At 41.2% G+C, this 19,840-nt stretch overlaps 1 protein-coding gene across 2 annotated transcripts; it reads left to right on the top strand.

The window, feature by feature from the left end:
- The first annotated feature begins 1,262 nt into the window (after positions 1 to 1,262).
- On the top strand, positions 1,263 to 18,457 carry LOC127609166 (mucin-5AC-like). Of its 2 annotated transcripts, XM_052078938.1 has the most exons (16): positions 1,282 to 1,300; positions 1,623 to 1,676; positions 1,753 to 1,783; positions 1,968 to 1,994; positions 2,361 to 2,538; positions 8,652 to 8,761; positions 11,385 to 11,556; positions 11,649 to 11,761; positions 12,634 to 12,805; positions 13,042 to 13,151; positions 14,589 to 14,760; positions 14,980 to 15,089; positions 16,368 to 16,539; positions 16,734 to 16,837; positions 16,942 to 17,110; positions 18,159 to 18,457. In XM_052078938.1, exons 2-16 carry the CDS (start codon positions 1,650 to 1,652, stop codon positions 18,265 to 18,267), a joined length of 1,776 nt encoding a protein of 591 aa, XP_051934898.1. In that variant the 5' UTR covers positions 1,282 to 1,300; positions 1,623 to 1,649; the 3' UTR covers positions 18,268 to 18,457. The 2 variants fall into 2 exon arrangements, with proteins under 2 accessions (XP_051934899.1, XP_051934898.1); XM_052078939.1 differs by lacking the exons at positions 16,734 to 16,837; positions 16,942 to 17,110; positions 18,159 to 18,457 and adding an exon at positions 16,643 to 16,697 and having other exon boundaries at positions 1,263 to 1,300.
- The last annotated feature ends 1,383 nt before the right edge of the window (positions 18,458 to 19,840 follow it).

Below are 19,840 nucleotides of genomic sequence, written 5' to 3'. Positions count from 1 at the left end.
TATCTAGCTTTATTCATTCCCAGACTGAAAGTCAAATAAATAACGGCAAATACAAACACAAATGACCATCAGAAATGTTTGGTGATTTTTGAATTATTATAGTTGAGCACCAACAAAGATTACATTGACTTGCATGCTGCACTATACACCTGTCTGAGCGAATTGGAAAATAAGTCGTACCTAATAAGTGTACCTTGGACGGCCTATTTTGAGGTATTGATGTGGACTGATGATAAATATCTGGTCTTCCCATCTTTTGTATTCGCCAAAACAGCAAGGCCGCAATGCCTGTGGTTAATTTGAATGCAAGGCAATTAATAAAGAAGTGGAATGTATTTTTTCTCCAGCTGTGAAGATGGTGTGAAAATGTGGTGCCTACCTCCACGACAGAAAATACCGGGGCTGTCCAGCGGTGACATTCAAATCGCACCGACATTCCTGCAAATGAAAATTAGTGATGGTCCACGCGTGCTGCCAAGAAAGCGCAACCACCAAGCACATATTCTTCTCTTTTGAAGAATGTTGTGCCCAAAAACGCTGAAAACGGTCCACATCGGGTCCACACGAAGAAACAACAAACACCACGTGACAAAACAAAAGACAAAAACAACAACGAAAAACAAAGAAACAAACAAACATAAAAAGCAAAACTCTTGAAGAGCACTTGCCGACTGATGCCAATTAGGGTGCCATCTTGGATGACTTTCATGGCATCATCTCTCTTGAACTGTGCAATGCAATTGTTATATTTTGACACTTGCTTTCAAGCACAATTGATGCTGTTTTATCAGCGAGTTAATGAGAAATAATCGGCTTAGGCATTTGAAGGATGCACGTGATTCGTGACAGTTTATGGGAACTTAATAACGCGTGGGCAAACGCTTAGCTAGCATCAGTTTCGATGATGCTATTTGCAATGAAGTGCAGCTAGCGTTTGTCAGGTTCTGAAATAACATTGAGGAGTTCTTTGCTTTCTGGGAAGTAGGAAACGAAACATGGAACAATCCCGTGATAAGATTAGGCAAGTAAGCGTGCCTCGATTTTTGCCTCAATGGGCCTTGTCTTCAAACATCACTGCCAGAATGATATAACAGGCATTCCATTTTGAAGTACTGCTACAAACACGGAGAATAAACTCACAGCTGTGACTTCAGGTCAAGACGAAACAACTTCTGATTATCTTTAATTGCGCATATGCTCAAAGAATTCCAACCACTGAATGGATCCACCCATTCCAAGTATTTAAGGCTGCAGAGTTTTCCATCGCTGCCAAAGGACGTCTACAGCAGCATCATGCACTGTAAGCATTTTCATGTTTTTCCTCGCACAATATATCACTTGTACAATTCAGCTTACTCTCTTGAAAATTCGTTGTATACTCGCAGTTGTGACTTGTTGAAGGTGTTAGTTAGACTGCGCCTCTTTGGTGCGTACGATTAGATAGGTGACTTGAGACACGACGTCAACTTGCAGTGACCTTTCTTTTTCCGTTGAGAGATGGCAGAGAAAGGTCACCGCAAAATAACGCCCTGGCTCAACTCAACTAATATGCGCCAAAGAGCCCTTATCTAACAAATGCTAATAATGCTTGTAAAATCAATTGTTGTTGTTTTTTTTTAAAGAACCTCCCTCCCACCTTGCTATGAAATATGACATCTCCAATGATGACAAAATGGGTAATGTAGAAATATTCCCTCAATTTAACAATGAGAACACAATACACAGCATCTAACATGACATATTTTCCGACAGTTGGGGATCACACTTGTGCTACTGCATACTGGTAAGATCCATTTTAAGCAATGCAACCTTGAACTGCACAATGCTCCCGTTAAACATCATTCCATCTATCTGTCAGACACACACACACACACACACACACACACACACACACACACACACACACATTTGATAACTTGAAAAACAAACATCCAAAATATGCATTGTTTGTGTCTGTATTCTTCTAGCAAATCACGTGCAAGCCGGCGGCAATCGTAAGCATGTTTTCATTTTGTTTATTCCGCATAAAGCTCAGGAATGAGGTCTCAAACATAAAAAAAGCAAAACACCATCAGTGTTATAGGTGCGACTCACATAAGGGTGTATAAACACATCTATAGGTTGAAATGTGGTCTGACAATTATCAGAATACACTTGAGTCTTTTGTCATTTGGTTAAATGTTGGTCAAATGGTGACATTTTTGGAATTTTGATCTCCAAGTGATGATTCATGCTTTTTAATCACATATTGTTCAAGACTTTTTTTTTTAGTCCATGTGCTTTGTCAAACTAATTTTTGTTCATCTTCTTCCATGACACTACAACCACACCAACTCCACCTTATGCCTCTTGGACGAAAGACAAAAAATGCTGGACTAAATGGTATAATCACGACAACCCCGATAACAATGGAGACTATGAGACCCTAAGTAAACTGCGCCGTGAGAACCCGATGGAAATCTGCGATGTGCCAATTCAAATTGAGGCTCGGACTTTATCTGGAGGGAGCGTGGATTCAACAGGCGAGACAATCCATAAGTAAGTAGTGGATGCAGCACAAATATACACACCTGATTTTTATTTTTATTTTTTTTAGATGAAGTATATGTTCTAGGACTTAGCTTGGGGCCAAAAATGCTTTCAACAAAGTTCCAACACGTTATCATCATTTTCAGGGAATATTTAAAATGCTTGTTAAATACTGGAGTCGTGGCAGTGATAATAATAATAATAATAATAATAAACAAGGTTGTAAGGATGCATAACAAAAACCAAAGCCACTCAGAGCGAGAGCAAAGGAAGTTTTTATTCTTGTCACTTTCTGAAGTCCAAACTCCACCACCAAGCAATAGTAAAGCCAAGATTCAAATGATCTTTGGAGCTGGCGCTCATGACGTATACCTGGGGGAAAGGCGGCAGCATGTTGGGCAACTGGTTAGCGCATCTCGTCTCACAGTGCAGAGGTGCAGGGTTTGATTCCAGCTCCTTCCATTGTGTAATTTGAATGTTCTCCCCATGCCTAAGCGGGTTTTCTCCGGGTACTCCGGTTTCCTTCCCCATTCCAAAAGCATGCATGGCAGCTTAAAGGAACACTTGAAATTGTCCCAAGGTGTGAGTGGATGATTGTTTGTCCCCGTGATTGGCTGGCAACCGATTCAGGGTGTCCCCGCCCCCACCTACTGCCCAAAGACAGCTGAGACAGGCTCCAGTGTGCCCCGCGACCCTCGTAAGGATAAAGCGGATCAGAAAAGGCACATGAAGTTTCAGCTTCCGTTTATTCCAAGTTACCAGGACGCTGTATGGAGGAAAATTAACATAATTCTTTTAAATTGTCCTAATATGGTTTTTTGTAATAGGTATCGGTATATATCTTACAGCTTGGCGCTGGTTCTGTTGCTGTTAAGCAACCTCCAAATGGGTCCCAAAGCGGATCCTAAAACCGCAGCGACCCAGGTACCTGCAGACACATTTGTCGGCTGTTGACTGGGAACTGTTTGTAGCCCGAAGGCACACCCAACACCGCTTGGAGGTCGTTCCCGAGTTGGGTTGGCGCTGGTGCTTTTCAAGGTGAAAAGGTCCTCAGAAAGTGTGACTTTTTCAAGACGAAGGAATAGCTGTTCCAGCCAATTCTGTGGTTTGGTGGCGATTACGTTAATTTTTTTTTCTTTAAAAACGTTTACCGGTGGGTCGATACTACAAAGGAGAACGTTCAGAAATTCTGCGAGACAATTTAACTATAGCACCATGGGTCGAAGAAGACTATCTCGCTTTCTTTCTTGCTCGGCTCCCGGCGAGTCACCAAGCTGTGCTCTCTTTCACTCCCTCTCTCGCCTGCACATGTTGCGGCAGCCGCGGGCGGGGGGTCACTTGATTAAACGCTCTAAATCACGGGTGGCAAACTCATTTTTGTCGCCGGCCACTTGAGAGTTATGTTAGTTATGAAACCAAATAAATCTTTCATCATCTCATTGTATTATGACTTGTACACAACAAATTGATGGATTACTCGTTTTGAAAAAAATCAACTCTTTATTTGCTCAATAATTGTTCAAGTGAAACAACAGGGGAACAAAATGATTGCGAAACTTCAACTTTATTCATGGCAATTTGACATTTTGGTACATATTTTAACAAGGCTCATGGAAGTTGACACACGCGGGCCTCATAAAATGACGTGGTCTTGAGTTTGATAGCTGTGCTCGTAATCGTCCCTAGGTATGGTTGTGAGCGGGAATGGTTGTTTGTCTATGTGTGCCGTGCGGTTGGCTGTTCGAAGGCCACCATTTTATTTGTTCAATATTTAAATGCTGCTCCTGCCATATTGGCAAGTCAGTTCTTACGTCACTTCCATTTATGGCTCGACATTTAGCTTTTACATCGTGTAAAAAAAAAAGAAAAAGATTTTACATAATGTTGGCCACATCAGTGAGCTAAACGTAATAATCGTAACCTAAGTTCCTTGTTTCAAAGTGTTATTCATACAACCCGATATATTGTCACTCGCTTACCACTGGGAAAGAACTGGTCTCTTCCATACAAAATATTTTCCTGTAAATATAATAATAATAATAATAATAATAATAATACATTTTATTCAAAAGCGCCTTTCATGCCACCCAAGGACATAAATAAATAAGAGAAATATTGTATAAAAACAGGACATAAAATCACAAAACAGAGGAAATGGAAGAATTGTGTTGTAGGCAGTCCTGAACAGAAATATAGTAAGGAGCAATTGTTTTAAAAATATATAGATATGTATTATTCTGCCAAACATTATCTTCTTAAATGAAAAAAAAACCCAATTTTTTTTTTTTAAAGGTGCCTTCGCATTGCCTCTTTCTCTCAAGAGATTTCGCTGGTCCGTACCATTTCACCTAATGGCACTGTTGTATTTATCCATGACATCGCATGAGTTTATCAATGTCTTTTGTGAGTTACTGCTCATGGCGCAGTATAGACAATATCAAACTGAATATATTTTCACCTTTTTGTGTTGGTCTTTGAACACTGTTAGCCTGTATGATTGTATGGCAAATACGGATATGGATTTTTTTTAAAAAAAAGGTATTTTTTGCTATTTGTTCAAGAGAGATGCATTACTGTGACATTGGCGAGGCAGCTGTTACGTCACTTTCGCTTTTGACCCGACAGTTCTTGTCCAGCAATTATGCAATATCACAGACAATAGTAAATATATGCAATATTTTCGACTTCTTCCATTAGAGAGGTTGATAGATCGACTATTAATGTTGCCATCTACTGAAAAACTATGTGATGTTGGTTAATAATGTTGTTAATGATGGGGCTATTTGTTGCTAAAATTTACCAACTGACCTGGCAGTCTTTTTGTTTTTTTTTAACTTTGCATTATTCAAATGTGGGTGGCCCGGTAGTCCAGTGGTTAGCACGTCGGCTTCACAGTGCTGAGGTACCGGGTTCAATTCCAGCTCCGGCCTCCCTGTGTGGAGTTTGCATGTTCTCCCCGGCCCTGCGTGGGTTTTCTCCAGGTGCTGCGGTTTCCTCCCACATTCCCAAAAACATGCGTGGCAGGCTGAGTGAACACTCTAAATTGTCCCTAGGTGTGAGTGTGATGGTTGTTCGTCTCTGTGTGCCCTGCTATTGGCTGGCACCCGTTTCAGGGTGTCCCCCGCCCACTGCCCGGAGACAGCTGGGAGAGGTTCCAGCACCCGCTGCGACCCTAGTGAGGATCCAGCGGTTCGTAAGATGATTCAAATGTTTAGAAATTCACGTGACTTTATCACCGACATGGCGCAAATAGATAGACAGTATCAGCAAATAATATATTTTAAATCCATTTATTATTGGCTGCGATTGGCTGGCAACCAGTTCAGGGTGTCCCCCGCCTCTTGCCTGATGACAACTCGGGTAGGCGACAGCACCCCCCGCGACCCTTGTGAGGATAAGCGGATCAGAAAATGGATGGATGGATATATGTTATTGGTAAAATTATTGTAAAAAATATCAATCTAAAATAGTAGATCAATCTCCAATGATATCTATATTGATGTTGTTTTAACTCTGATTGTTGAATTATTAAAACGTAGGCTCCATTTTTTATTACATTTTGCTAGAATAGCGGCACAGGGGCCAACTAGTTAGCACATCCTCCTCACAGTGAAGCGATCATGGGTTCGAATCTGACTGTGGAGAAAACCCACTCAGACAACATGCAAACTCCACAGAGGAAGGTTGGGCCCAGAATCAAACACTGCACCTCTGCTCCGTGAGGCCGACGTGCTAACCAGTCAAATGCCATGTCGCCTTTGTGCCTCTTGATAAACTCAAATCATATGCAAAGTAAGTCCAATTGGCTGGATTGTTTTTTCCTGTAGTGAACCAAATATAGCGAGAGTTATTTTGCTTTATATGGAAATGCTGTTCATCCATCCATTTTCTACCGCTCACCCGGGGTCAGGTTGCGTGGGCAACAGCCTTAGCAGGGAAGCCCAGACTTTGTTCTCCACAGCCTCATGTTCCAGGTAAAGTGAGAACTTTGTCCTTTGGCCAGTTCCTTCCTCACCACGACAGACCGAAAATTCTGCATCACAGCAGACGCTGCACCGATCCGCCTGCCAAACTCCCGCTCACTCCTGCCCTCACTCGTGAGATACTTAAACTCCGCCACTCGAGGCAAGATCTCCTCCCCGACCCAGAGAGGGCACTCCACCCTTTTCCGAACCATTGTTTCAGATTTGGAGGTGCTGATTTTCACCTCAACCACTCCACACTCGGATGCAAACTGTTCCAGTGAGAGTTGGAGAAGTCAACAGCACCACATCATCTGCAAAAAACAGATACAATACTGAGGCCACCAAACCAGACCCTCGGCTGGGCCTAGAAATCCTGTTCATATAGGTTAAGAACGGAATCGGCGACAAAGAACGGCCCTGGCGGAGACTCAGGAGGCAGGCATGGTTGTCTTTCTTGAAAGGGAGAAAACATGTCTTGGTTCACAATCTCAGAAGAGCTGTCCCGTTGGCTAATGCCTTGTAAGCCATTACAGGTTCCAGGACAACTCTAAAATTGCCCTCATAATGGTGTTCATTATGGACAATCCGTGATGACCACAGAAGTCCAACATCAAAACACGACTCAAGTTCTGAAAAAAAAGGGGGGGGGGGTCGTTCAACCCAATCCTGCTCTTCGTGGTCTCACTGTCATTGGCCAAGTGAGCATGGAACGAAAGTGTCCCCAGGGGGAGTGCTCTCTTGCACACCGTCCGAGGGCTCAAAAAAAGGGTGGGCACCCTGAACTGCTGTTTGGTGCATAGGCAATGCAGGAAATGCAAAGGCCTTGATTTACGCATCCATGTGATATTTTGTTGTATCTAGACCATAGAATGTGACAATAAAAATTCTGTATTCTATTTTGTGGTTGTTCTGATGCCCTCAAAACAAAGTTTGGTTGAGCATGTCAAAAAGCTGTGCAAGTCTATTGCGGCATTCGAGGAAGGTAGGATCTTGAACCTTTACGACCACAGACTCTGGAAAGTGAACTCCAACGGCCCTTTGAAGTGGGAGGTTCAAGATGCAAAGTCGGAAAAAAAGGACCCCGAGTTCACCGACCTATTTCAATGTTGTGTCACTCGATAATTGAGTTCTCACGGCGAGACTTTCATCCATCCATTTTCTGATCCGCTGATCCTCACAAGGGTCGCAGGGCATGCCGGAGCCGATCCCAACTGTCTTCGGGCAGTCGGCGGGAGCCACCCTGAACTGGTTGTCAGCCATTCACAGGGCATACATAAACAAACGACGATCTGTGCTCACACTGACACCGAGGGACAATTTAGAGTGTTCCATTAACCTTGCACGCATGTTCTTGGAAACTTTTTGTTGTTTATATTCGCCTCGAACACTTTGAGGTCGGAACAGAAATTTTTTTTTTTGGTGGGGTGTCAGTGACAGTAGGGGCGGAAAGGCCCAAATTGAATGTATGAATGTGTCTAAGTCAGGGGTGCCCAAACTTTTTGGATCGAAGATCTACTTTTCGATCAACTAACCTTACAGGATCTACCCTCACCGGCGCGCGCGCACGCACGCACAGGCACACGCGCACATGCAACACACACACACACGCGTGTGCACGCCATGATGAGAAACAGTCTGAAACGGAGGCATGCAACGCACTTTTGCAGCCTGTTAACTATCGTAGCTCACACGTACCGTTTTAAAGTGCTTCCCTGGGCCCTCCTAGATTCCTATTCTTTGCTCATGCCCTTGGTGAATTGTACACGAAGCAAACTCTGAATGAGAATCATGACGATAAAAGATAGAGCGCAACAGCTCTGATCACAAGCTGCAATTGCAAACTGCTGAGCGCTAACAGCTTCCGGTGACATAATCACGCGCCACCGTAAATTTAAGATTTACCTTTATTTTAATTTTTAAAATATTTTTTTGTGAAAATGAGACTGATAATATGATTAGTGTTCAGTGTATATTAACACAAAAAATATATTAGTAACATGTACAAAGACACAGAAATGGTTGTTTTTTTTTCTTCTCGACACTCCTCTGATCTACTTGGGACCTGTCTTAGATCTACCGGTAGATCAGGATCTACCTAATGGGCACCCCTGGTCTAAGTCAACTAGATCTGAATCTGGATCTGTATCATCTCTGCAGGTCTGACACAAAAACCGGATTCATCTGTAGAAATGTAGACCAATCACGTGGAATTTGCTCGGATTATGAAGTTCGTTTTCTGTGCCCCCTCACTTTCTGCCATCCAGAAGGTAATCATTTGTCCATATGAAATGAAGTACTTGTAGCTTATTTAAGTCTGTATATCGTTCTTTAAATGTCAACTTCACCGAACATGCTAGTAATGAAGTGTTTTCACAGCAATGAAAGCCTGTTTTGTACCAAGTCAAGTCAACAGTATTTTAGAGCACTTTCAAACAGCCATCGCTGCATACAAAGTGCTGTACATGGAGCAATTTAACATGCACAATAAACAGTAAGACAAATCGGTAATAAAGGCGGTAGAAAGCACCAAACAGTAAAACCAAGAACAAATAAGTCATGCTGAGTCGAATGCCAAAGAATACAAGTGAGTTTTGAGGAGGGCTTTGAAGATGGGCAGCTTCTTTACCACAGTGATCCCTCGCTATTTCGCGTTTCGTTTATCGTGGCTTCAGTGCATCGCAGATTTTTTCAAACATATTCATAAACAAATAAAAATAAATAATAATCCATACACATGAAGTACAGTACTGTACATGTTGCTCTATGTGACTGGATGCTGTTTTGCAGCTTCCCGAGGACCGTTTGCGGACTTTTTTTACGGACTTAAAAAAACAAAGAACTTTTATTATTATTATTTTTTTACCTGTATATGTAATTAGTCGCTACTTCGCCGATTTTCATTTATCGCGGGTAGTTTTGGTCCCCATTAACCGCGATAAACGAGGGATTACTGTATATGTGTTGAAGGAGTAATGCCTTTTGTCTGTTTGTGTCAATTTACGCTCTTTAATATCAAATCAAAATCTTCAACAGCAGTGGTTCTTAATTGTTATACACTAAGGACAACCGAAAGCAAGGGCGTCAAACTAATTTTAGTCCCGGGCCCCTTTGCAATTACTGTATGACAGTGAAACCAAATATCAGTAAATGTTTAATTGTCTGATCGTATTATTACTTGGACACAGCAAATGGATGGATTACTGCAATCAGTCAACTCTAATAGTTTGTTCAATAATTGTTCAAGTGAGTGTAAACATGATCAAAAAATGTATTGCAAAATCTCAGTTATTTATTGCACATGACAATTGGACATTTTGGTACAGATTTTAGCAAAGGATCATGGATGTTGACACACATGATTTTCCTTTGCGGGCAACATGAAATAACGTGGCGGGCTGTATCTGGTCCCCAGGCCTTGGGTTTGACTCCTGTGACCTAAAGGAATAGCTGCCTTCCCAAGAATTACTATCTTTATTCAGAAAAATTGTATTTGAAGTTATTTTAAGCAACTCTAACATGAGGTACCATTTGAACCACACAAAATAGATTGTGGTTCACAAGTCACAATTAATTATTATTATTATTAGTAGTAGTAGTGGTAGTAGTATTATCCATGTCCAATGCCATTAAATTGTAAAAGATGAGACAACATATATGCAGGGCAAATGAGATATGTTTATGTCTATCACTGAGACCTAAAAATATGCACCACCCTATAAATCGCGGGTGTTAATCTCAAGGGCCAGGGGCAAGATCTAGCTCGCCACATCATTTTATGTGAGCCGCGAAAGCAAATTAAATATGTACATCGACTTCAAGTTTCTTGCTGAAATACCAAAATTGCACATTTTTCTTCACCTTTGAAAATGTTTTGATATTGCAAGCATTTTTTGTTATGAGTACCGGTACTCCTTTTTATTTGAACAACCTTTTTTTTTAGGTCGTGTGGTTTCAAAACTAGTTATTCACCAATTTGTTGTGTGTATATAATATGAAGAGATCATACCTTTATTTGGGTTCATTGTCAGTAACAGACCATCTAAAGCAGGGGTGTCAAACTCATTTCACATTGTGGGCCACATACGGCCTTGGTAGATGTCAAGTGGGCTGGATCATTGATATTATACCATACTCTGCTATAATTAGCCAAAATACGTCTTTCCTTTGTTTTGGTCTAAGGAAGCACAAGAACATTAAGAAAACGTCGAAATTTAATGAACATATCTTTTACAAAACATTTCATGAAGCACCTTAGATTTCCTTAGACAAATGTGCAATTTACTTTGATCATTCACATATATGCAGAGTGTAACTCATCCCACTGATTGTACAAAGGCACAAAATGTTAACAAGTAATTGCTTTTGAAAAATATAATAATGCACTTTATAAAGAAAGGAATTTTTTAAAACCATTTACACATGTGCAAATAAAATCTGAATGTAATCCCTGCCTACACCTTACAAACTAAGGAGAGTGCTATTAAATGTGTAAAGAATAAAGTATCCACATGTCCTTGACAGCGTCTGCTGTTTTGGGTCTGTCTCAGTGACAGACTAAGGCTGCTGCTGTCTTCTTTGATCAAAACAATGTTGTCTTCTAGTCTGATCAAAACAGTGTGCCTAGCGGACTAGCGGATACTCCATGAATCGCAGCCCATTAAAAATATTCATTCATCGTCTGTGATGCATTTTTTCACTTTCAAATGATCCTGCGGGCATGATTGAACCTCCTTGGGGGCCGGTTACGGCCGTTGGGCTGTATGTTTGACACCCCTGTTCTAAAGAACATTTTCTAAAGAACCCCACAAAATCCTTTAGGAAAGCATAACTAGCATGTGGCCCACGACAAAAAAATGAGTTTGGCACCCCTGCTCTGAATGATTGCTCTAGAATGCTGGACTCCATGGTTTGATCGAGACAACCCCTGTGGCTATGGAGATTTTGAAACTCTTCCCGACCTGCACAAAGAGTATCCATGGAAGATCTGCAAACATCCAATTAAAATTCAAATCAAAACCACATCTGGAGCCAATGTTAGTTCAACAGGCGATGTGATTTTGGCGTGAGTACAAGAGGAACAACAAATGTTGCTGACATCAAGTGCTTACGTGCTTTTGGATGGATACTGATTGAGTCCGCCGTTTGTCTCGACAGAGCTGACACAGACGTAGGATTTGTCTGTCGAAATTGTGACCAGCCACACGATGGTCATTGTGCAGATTATAAAGTTCGTTTCTTGTGCCCCCTTGAATTCTGCAAACCACAAGGTAATATTGTGCAAAATGCGCTACAGTCAATTTCAACAAGTTTTTTTACACCATTGATAACACATTTCAGAGTGAGGAAAAGTGTGAAAATCATATTCAATCTTCCAAATGTTAATTTTCATCTAATTGTTCCCCCCCCCACCTTCGTGTTTTCTGTAACCTTTCTTCGATTTCTATGACTAGTATTTTCCGCACTATAAGGCGCACCTTCAATGAATGGCCTATTTTAAAACTGTTTTCATATACAGGGCGCGCCACATTATAAGGCGCATAGAATAAAAGTCACAATAGGGGATGCGGTTGTGCTCTGCATCCACTAGATGGAGCTCCGCTAAAGGGAATGCAATACGACACAATACAGCTTTATTTAAGCACTGCTTTCACAACTGGCTGCAGCTGCAACAAAGAGCTTCACAGAACATTTAAAATACTATGTCCAAGAAATCAGAATATTGAGCCATATAAAAGGAGCATCAGATTGTAAGACGCACTGTCGGCTTTTGAGGAAACTGAATGCTTTTGTGCGGAAAATACGGCATTCATCTATCGTTGCTGTTTGTGTGTTTATAACCATTTACCTTTTGCGTCGTCATGTTTCTCAATCTTCTTCACACTTCATTTTAGAATGTTTTTCTTTTTCCTTCATTACTTTTTGATTGTGATTCTCAAGAATCACATTTTACACAATACTGTATATGTTAATTAAAAAGTCTCATTAGTACGTAAAAAGTACCTTAATACAACGATCCAATTGCTACATGTTAACACCACACATTTTGGGGTAAGTTCTACATTTCCAATTGAATCCAAGACTATAATACAAATTTCCCACAAAATTTTATTTATCTTCCTCTTTGGATGCATTTGTTTAGTATGCAAGACTCCATGGTACAATCGAGACAACCCTAATGAGACCGGAGACTTCGAGTTACTCAAGGAACTCCAATTTGAGAACCCAAATGAAATCTGCCCTTTCCCGCTCGACATTGAGGTCAAAACCGTCGATGGAAATAGTCTGTCCTCCACCGAGGATATCATTGCTGTGTAAGTACAAGATCCATTTATTATTAACTATGAGAGTCAAGCAAGCATATCGCTAAACTGTGTCTTCCTATAGAGGTGCAAATATAAACGAGTCTTCACTCGAATCAGATCTGCTTGGTTTATAAAGGGATTGCATTTACCACAAAATATACTGTACATGCACACTGAAATGATTTAAAGGCTAATTTAAAGCGATTACATTGCTTTGATTTGCGTGACTCCTTTCATTTCTGCAGAGTGGATGCAAATACTGGGTTTATCTGTAAAAATGATGACCAGAAGAGTGGAACCTGCTCTGATTATCAAGTTCGTTTCATATGTCCCATTGATTTCTGCAAAGAACATGGTAATTATGCTTAATCAACGATGCATTTGAAGTCATCTCATCACAGATTGTGATAAGAATGACAAAATATCCATCCATTTTCAACACCGCTTATCCTGAAATGGGTCGCAGGGAGTTTGCCGAACCTATCCCAGCTGACTTTAGGCAAAAGGCGGAATAACTCCTGAACTGGTCGCCAGTCAGTCACAGGGCACATATAGAGGCAAAGCAACCATACACGCCCACATTCACACGATCACTGAGTGGGAACCGATCCCACACTGCCTGCACACAAGTCAGGCAAGTAGTGTACTTCTACACCAGGGGTGGGCAACCTCGGTCCTCAAGGGCCGCTGTCCTGCCTGTTTTCCAGCTTCCCTGGAGCAAAACACCTGATTCAAATAATCGGGAACGTTCGAATGCCGTTTCAGAGCTGGCTGATGAACTGATCATCTCAATCTGGTGTGTTGCAGCCGGAAGTTGGAAAACAGGCAGGACAGCGGCCCTCCAGGCCTGGAGCTGGACATGCCTGTTCTACACCGTCAGCAACTGAATGACAAACAATCCATGTAATCCATGAAAAATATGTATTTATTCATTATTTCACACATATTAGTTTATTTTCCTCACAAGGGTCGCGGGCAAGCTGGAGCCTATCCAGGGTGTCCTCAGGCAATAGGTGGCGTACACTCTGAACTGGTTGCCGGCCAATTGCAGGGCACATGCAGGCTAACAGCCACCATTCACGCTCACAATCACACTTGGGGACAATTTAGAGCGTTCAATCAACCTTCTATCCATGTTTTCGAAATGTGGGAGGAAACCGGAGTACCCGGAGAAAACCCACACAGACACGGGGAGAACATGCAAACTCCACACAGGAAGGCCAGAGCCGGATTCAAATCTTGCACGTTTGCACTTTGAGGCCAACGTGCTAACCAATCGAGCACCGGGGATAAGGGAGGAGTTCCCGGCCATGCTCATTGATGGTCTGCAGCGTTTGGGCTGCTGTGTGAGGCCTTGTGTTCTCATGATGCAAGATGACTCATTTTGACTGATGATCCCTGCCTTTGTTATTTATGTCTTTCTTGACCCGACTCAGCAGTTCACAGTAGTTGGCACCAAGTTTACAAGTGACGGTGAAGCCAAAAGTGTTGTGAGCGACCGGCTGAGACATCAGCCCAAAGACTTTTACACTGAAGGAATATGGCAGCTCGTGCACTGATGGACAAAGTGTGTGACAGTGCCGGGAGACTACATTGAAAAAACAGTCCTTATCCTGAAAAATTCACCATATTTACTGAATGACCCTCATATAATGATGTTGAAATATAGAAATATATATATATATATATATACACATACATAAATTTTACAAGACCTTTAAAATGTATTCCAAAAAAATTGTTTCTTCAGCAAACCTTGCAATGTACCTAATACCTATGGTGATTTCTACAGAATGCTGGACTCCATGGCTGGATGGAGACAATCCCTCTGGTGCTGGAGACTATGAGACTATTAGTCATCTGCGCCACAAATATCCATGTAAAATCTGTGCGACCCCACTTCAGATTGAAGTCCAAACTATACATGGGTTCAGCGTGGCTGCAACTGGGGATGTGATTCATGTGTAAGAACTCCATCCAGCACTGATGAACACTTTCTTTTTCGTCTGCTTTATTATATCTAAGCTACCACACGTGACCTTTTGATAAGAGGAGCCGGTATTAAAAGCAAAAAGATACACATCTAGAGTGAAGGGATGGAGGCAAATTTCTGAAAGCAGATTGCTATTGAACTGAAGCAACTGTCCAGGAGACGAGAATGCCCCAATTCTGTTTCCCAACAGAGCCGATGTGGAGACAGGATTCATCTGTCAAAATTACGATCAGAAGGCTGGCAGTTGCTCGGATTATCGGGTTCGTTTCAGGTGTCCCCTTGATTTCTGCAACCCGCCAGGTAAGCATGATTAAATTTGTTCATTTCTCAAATGAAAGTCAAAGCACAGAGAGAAACACTCGCTTTCTCGATCTTATGGTATTCTTAAGATCAGGTTCTACTCCTTGGGACCATCCGCAATGTGGCTTAGTTAGAAGTGGATGTGAAAGATGGGTTTAACAGATACATCTGGTATTGCCTCAATCTTGTGGACCAGTAAATACGACACACTATTTCTTCACCTCACATTTTTCAGTAGCTTACTGTATATTTGGCAGAACTGGAACAATGTTTATTTTTCACGAGTGCTTTTGTGCTGGTAATTCTCTCAAAGTGATACTTTTTTTTTCCTTTCTGTCTTTTTTCACGAATTTACCAGTAGTTTTGTTTGAAAATAATTTGACTTGAGCCCATGATTTGACAGGTCAACACAATATGCTAACATTTTGGAGAGTCCTTCATTATGGATAAAAAAAAAATCTGACAGAAATTCATCCAATGGTCCGAGAATCTTCTGGAATATCCATGCAGTTCCTCTATACACTGCAGAATCTGCATTTGATTAACGTAAAATATTACCTTAAAACCATGACTATCTAACTATCTTAACAGTGAGGTAAAAAAGAAAAAAGCAACAAAAATGCCCTCAACAACCCTTTGCTGCAAATAATTGCATGCCTTCTTGAAAAATAGTGTAAATGATTTTAAAGAGTTGCCGATCCTACTCCATATTATCATGGCTTTGCTTCGAATTACACAATTGTCTATTTTCCAGCATTAGGCACAATTTTGCATGCTATTTAATGAGAAAAAGTGTGCTGAAACTTTGGGTGGCAGGCTGTCAACGGGAATTTGTTTATTTTTAACGTCTGTATTTTATGCACCATATGGCGCTTCGCTGTATAAGGCGCATCTTTAATGAATGGCCCATTTTAAAACTGTTTGCACCGCATCTTAACACACAGAATAGAAGGTACAATAGTGGCTGCAGTTGTGCTATTCATCCCCCAGATAGAGCTATGCTAAAGAGAATACAATACAGCTTTTATTTATATAGAGCTTTCACAACCGCTCCAAGTGTTACAAAGCGCTTAAGAGAATATTTAAAATACCGGTTCTACATCCAAGAAATCAGAACATTGATCCACCTAAAAGGTGCATCGGATTATAGCACATTGTCGGCTTTTGAGAAAATTGAATGCTTTTAGGTGAGCCTTATTGTGCAAAAAATATGGTAGTTATGTTGGTATTTATACCACACCAACCAATCTTCTTCCTCTTCTTGGACATTCGCTTCAGAATGTTGGACTGTGTGGTTTGATGTCGACGACCCCGACAACGAGGGTGACTTTGAAGAGATTTCAAAAATTTGGGAACAATTCCCATCGGAAATGTGTCACATGCCAAGTTCCATCGAGGCCCGGACAAAATGTGGAGCAAGTGTGGATTCAACAGGCGACGTCATCTATATGTGAGTACATACATAACAAAGGCCTCATGTACATTGTCTTGGGGGAGCAATCATTAACTCACAACCACAAAGTGAATTATTTATTTTGGGTGCCCTACAATAGATTCATCTTAAGTTCAACCAAGAACAAAGCTGTGAATTAAGCTGTAAGTCGTCAGTACAATGCACAAACTGACCTCTACTTATCTCTGCAGAGCTGATACAGAAACAGGTTTCATCTGTAAAAATTCAGACGAGAAGAGGTGTTCCGATTACGAAGTGCGCTTTAAGTGCCCCCTTACATTTTGCTATCCGGATGGTAAGTCAGTAGTTATCTACAGATACATCCATATTTAGAATTCAAATATGATTGAAAAAAAAAAAGATTTTATTGAACCAATCATAATAATGTCCGCCAAACAGTGTGCTACACTCCATGGTTTAACCACGATGACCCACGTGGAACGGGAGACTATGAGCTCCTATCTCACCTGAGGCCAAAGAATCATATCTGCGACAACCCTGTCGACATTCAAGTTGTCACTGCTTATGACAATTATCCTTTTTCGCACACCGGCCAGATACCCTACATGTAAGTTGGCTTCATGGTTAAAAACTACCACCATATTTTCTGTATTATAAGACGCTTTGGATTATAAGGCGCACCTTCAACGCATGGCCTATTTAAAAACTGTTTTCATGAATCGGGCGCACTGCATTATAAGGCGCTTAGAAGGTACAATAGTGGCTGCGGTTGCGCTATGCATCCACTAGATAGAGCTATGCTAAAGGGAATACAATACAATACAATGCAGCTTTATTTATACAGAGCCTTCACAACCGCTGCGGCTGTAACAATGACAACTGGTCACAGACGCGGACATGAAACATATAAATACAAATGGTATTGCAAAAGAATAAATAAAAGACAAAAGTGATGAAGACAATTGATTCAACAAAAAGGCACACAAACCTTGTGGGCTCACATCCACAAGGGGCTAAATATCCTAAGTTAGATGAAGTTGCTTGTCTCCTCCTTCTTTTGTTTAGTCAGTAGTTAACTATGCTTTTGGTATTATCGCCGTTACATAATGGCTGCGCGGAGCTCACAAAGTAGTTGTCTGTTTGAGTGTGTGTTGGCGAATGCATATGCCCATTAGTGTTGGGCAGAACCCTTTTAAGTTACAATTGGTTCCTGCGAAAAATCACCACCAGATAGCATAGGAAAACAAACGGAAAAAACTCAATGAGGAATATAGAGACAGTAACGCCATATGTTAGGCACATCGGATTATAAATTACATAGTTGGCCTTTGAGAAAATTGAAGGCTTTTAGGTGTGCCTTATAGTGCGGAAAATATGGTATACTGAAGGTACTTTGTATGTCTTTTTTTTTTTTAAACGCACCAACTACCCAGAAGTAATCAACTGTGATGAAACGATCTGTTGGGATAGTTGTTTTCTGACATTGGGCACAATGGGGGTTCAAAAGAATTGTGTACCAACAGAACTGGTGTTCTCATTTGTTGGTTTGAACAACTGCGTAGATGCTTTGTTTTACCTCTTATATGAAAATTCAACCACATTCTGATGTATTCTGTAGAGTGTACAATATGTTTAACCCATTTTAATGTTTTCAGATATAGTGCCACTGAGGGATTTGCCTGTCGCAATGAAGATCAGAATAACCACCGATGCTATGACTACAAAGTTCGCTTTGGATGCCCATGCCAATTGGATGCAACATAGTCTAAATTTGTATTCTGTGAGACGTGTTTAATGAATTCTTCTTCTCAGAGCTATCTTTGAAATGACAAGAAATATTTGTCCACCCTATTTTGACCCAGCATTGAGGATGTTATGATTTTCAACACTAGCTTTTCACTTTTTTTTCACATTTGTTAAAGGGACACTCGGATGGGCTAAATACAGGCACTTACATAGTAGTTTGTCATAATTATATCAGCCCCCCCCCCCTAAAAGAATCTGATGATTTTGAGGCTTTTTTTGTGATGACTTAAGACTAGAGCAGTGGTCACCAAGTACCAGATAGCCCGTGAGGACCACACCAATTGCTCGCCAGTGTTAGGATTGTGATTTGCTAGTGGAAATTATGATTTAAAAATGAAAACACGGGTATTGTTGTGAGACATCTTTAAGATGATCAGAGCCTGAAAATTAAAATCATTAAGTATTAAAAATAACACATTCTAATATGAAATGTAATTTGTACAAATGTTATTTCATACGTGTATCAATTTGTTACCCCTTCACACAATCATGACACATGAAGTAGCTCTCACTTTCAAAAAGGTTGGTGACCCCTGGATTCAGGATTGGCACGCCCCCATTTGGTGCAAAGCTTTTTTTCCCCAACCTTGGTTTGTCCCGTTTTGTTGTCAGTGTTTGAAAGGGTGACCAATCATTACCAAAATTTATATGCACATTCCTACTCTTGTCTTCTTTAACCTGTGAAAATGTAAAAGATATCTGCACACTATTTTGGATTTATTGACACCAAATGGGAGCTCCTACTGTATGAGCAAAAAAATTTAAACCTCCACAAAATCACCGCATTCGCCACCAAAGATACAGCCGTGTTCCTGTGAGTGGGCAAAGGAGGTCAATTTGGGATAGACGGCTGCGTAACAAAAACCAAAGTTGGATTTTTAAAAATCCAGCACACACACGCGCGACCCGAATGATGATAAACAGACAAAGCTCCCAAGATCCAGCGAGGAGGCTGGCTCATTTTTGGATGAGTGGTGCAAGCATACCCCCCCGTCGCAAATGTGGGAAAAAGTAAGTGATACTCATTCATCAATACTGGGGCAGTGTGAGACAATCCCTCTGAATCATTGTAAAAATTAATTCAATAAATTCTAATCATTATCATCTCAAAAATATGTTGATAGCATACCCCTGACCACAACTATTAGGGGATGAGGGTTTGTTCATGACGGGGTCACAAACGGACGCACGGTCGTGGGTGCAAGGCGGTCTCCAATTGCCCACGTCACACATGCAGCCAATTAAATCTGCAAGGGGAGATCTTGCAGTTTGGATAAATACGCTTTCCGTGGGCCAATGTCATGTCTGGACCCCAGCGAGTCTATTTCTGCTCTTGTAACGTCAAGACCACCCTGATTTGAATGCAAATGAGGGGATCCGGTTAGCACATCCGTCTCACAATGCAGAGGTGCAGGGTTCGATTCCGGCTCTGGCCTTCCTTTGCGGAGTTTGCATGCTCAAAAGCAAAAGGAAGAAAACTCCACCAACGCATGCAGTAAGACTGCTTAGCGCTAGATTTGTGTTGAGCATG

This window comes from Hippocampus zosterae, chromosome 10 (genome assembly GCF_025434085.1).
Source record: "Hippocampus zosterae strain Florida chromosome 10, ASM2543408v3, whole genome shotgun sequence".
NCBI classification, from domain to species: domain Eukaryota; kingdom Metazoa; phylum Chordata; class Actinopteri; order Syngnathiformes; family Syngnathidae; genus Hippocampus; species Hippocampus zosterae.
The sequence above is the reverse complement of the archived record's forward strand: the minus strand, read 5'-3'. Positions and strand labels throughout refer to the sequence as shown.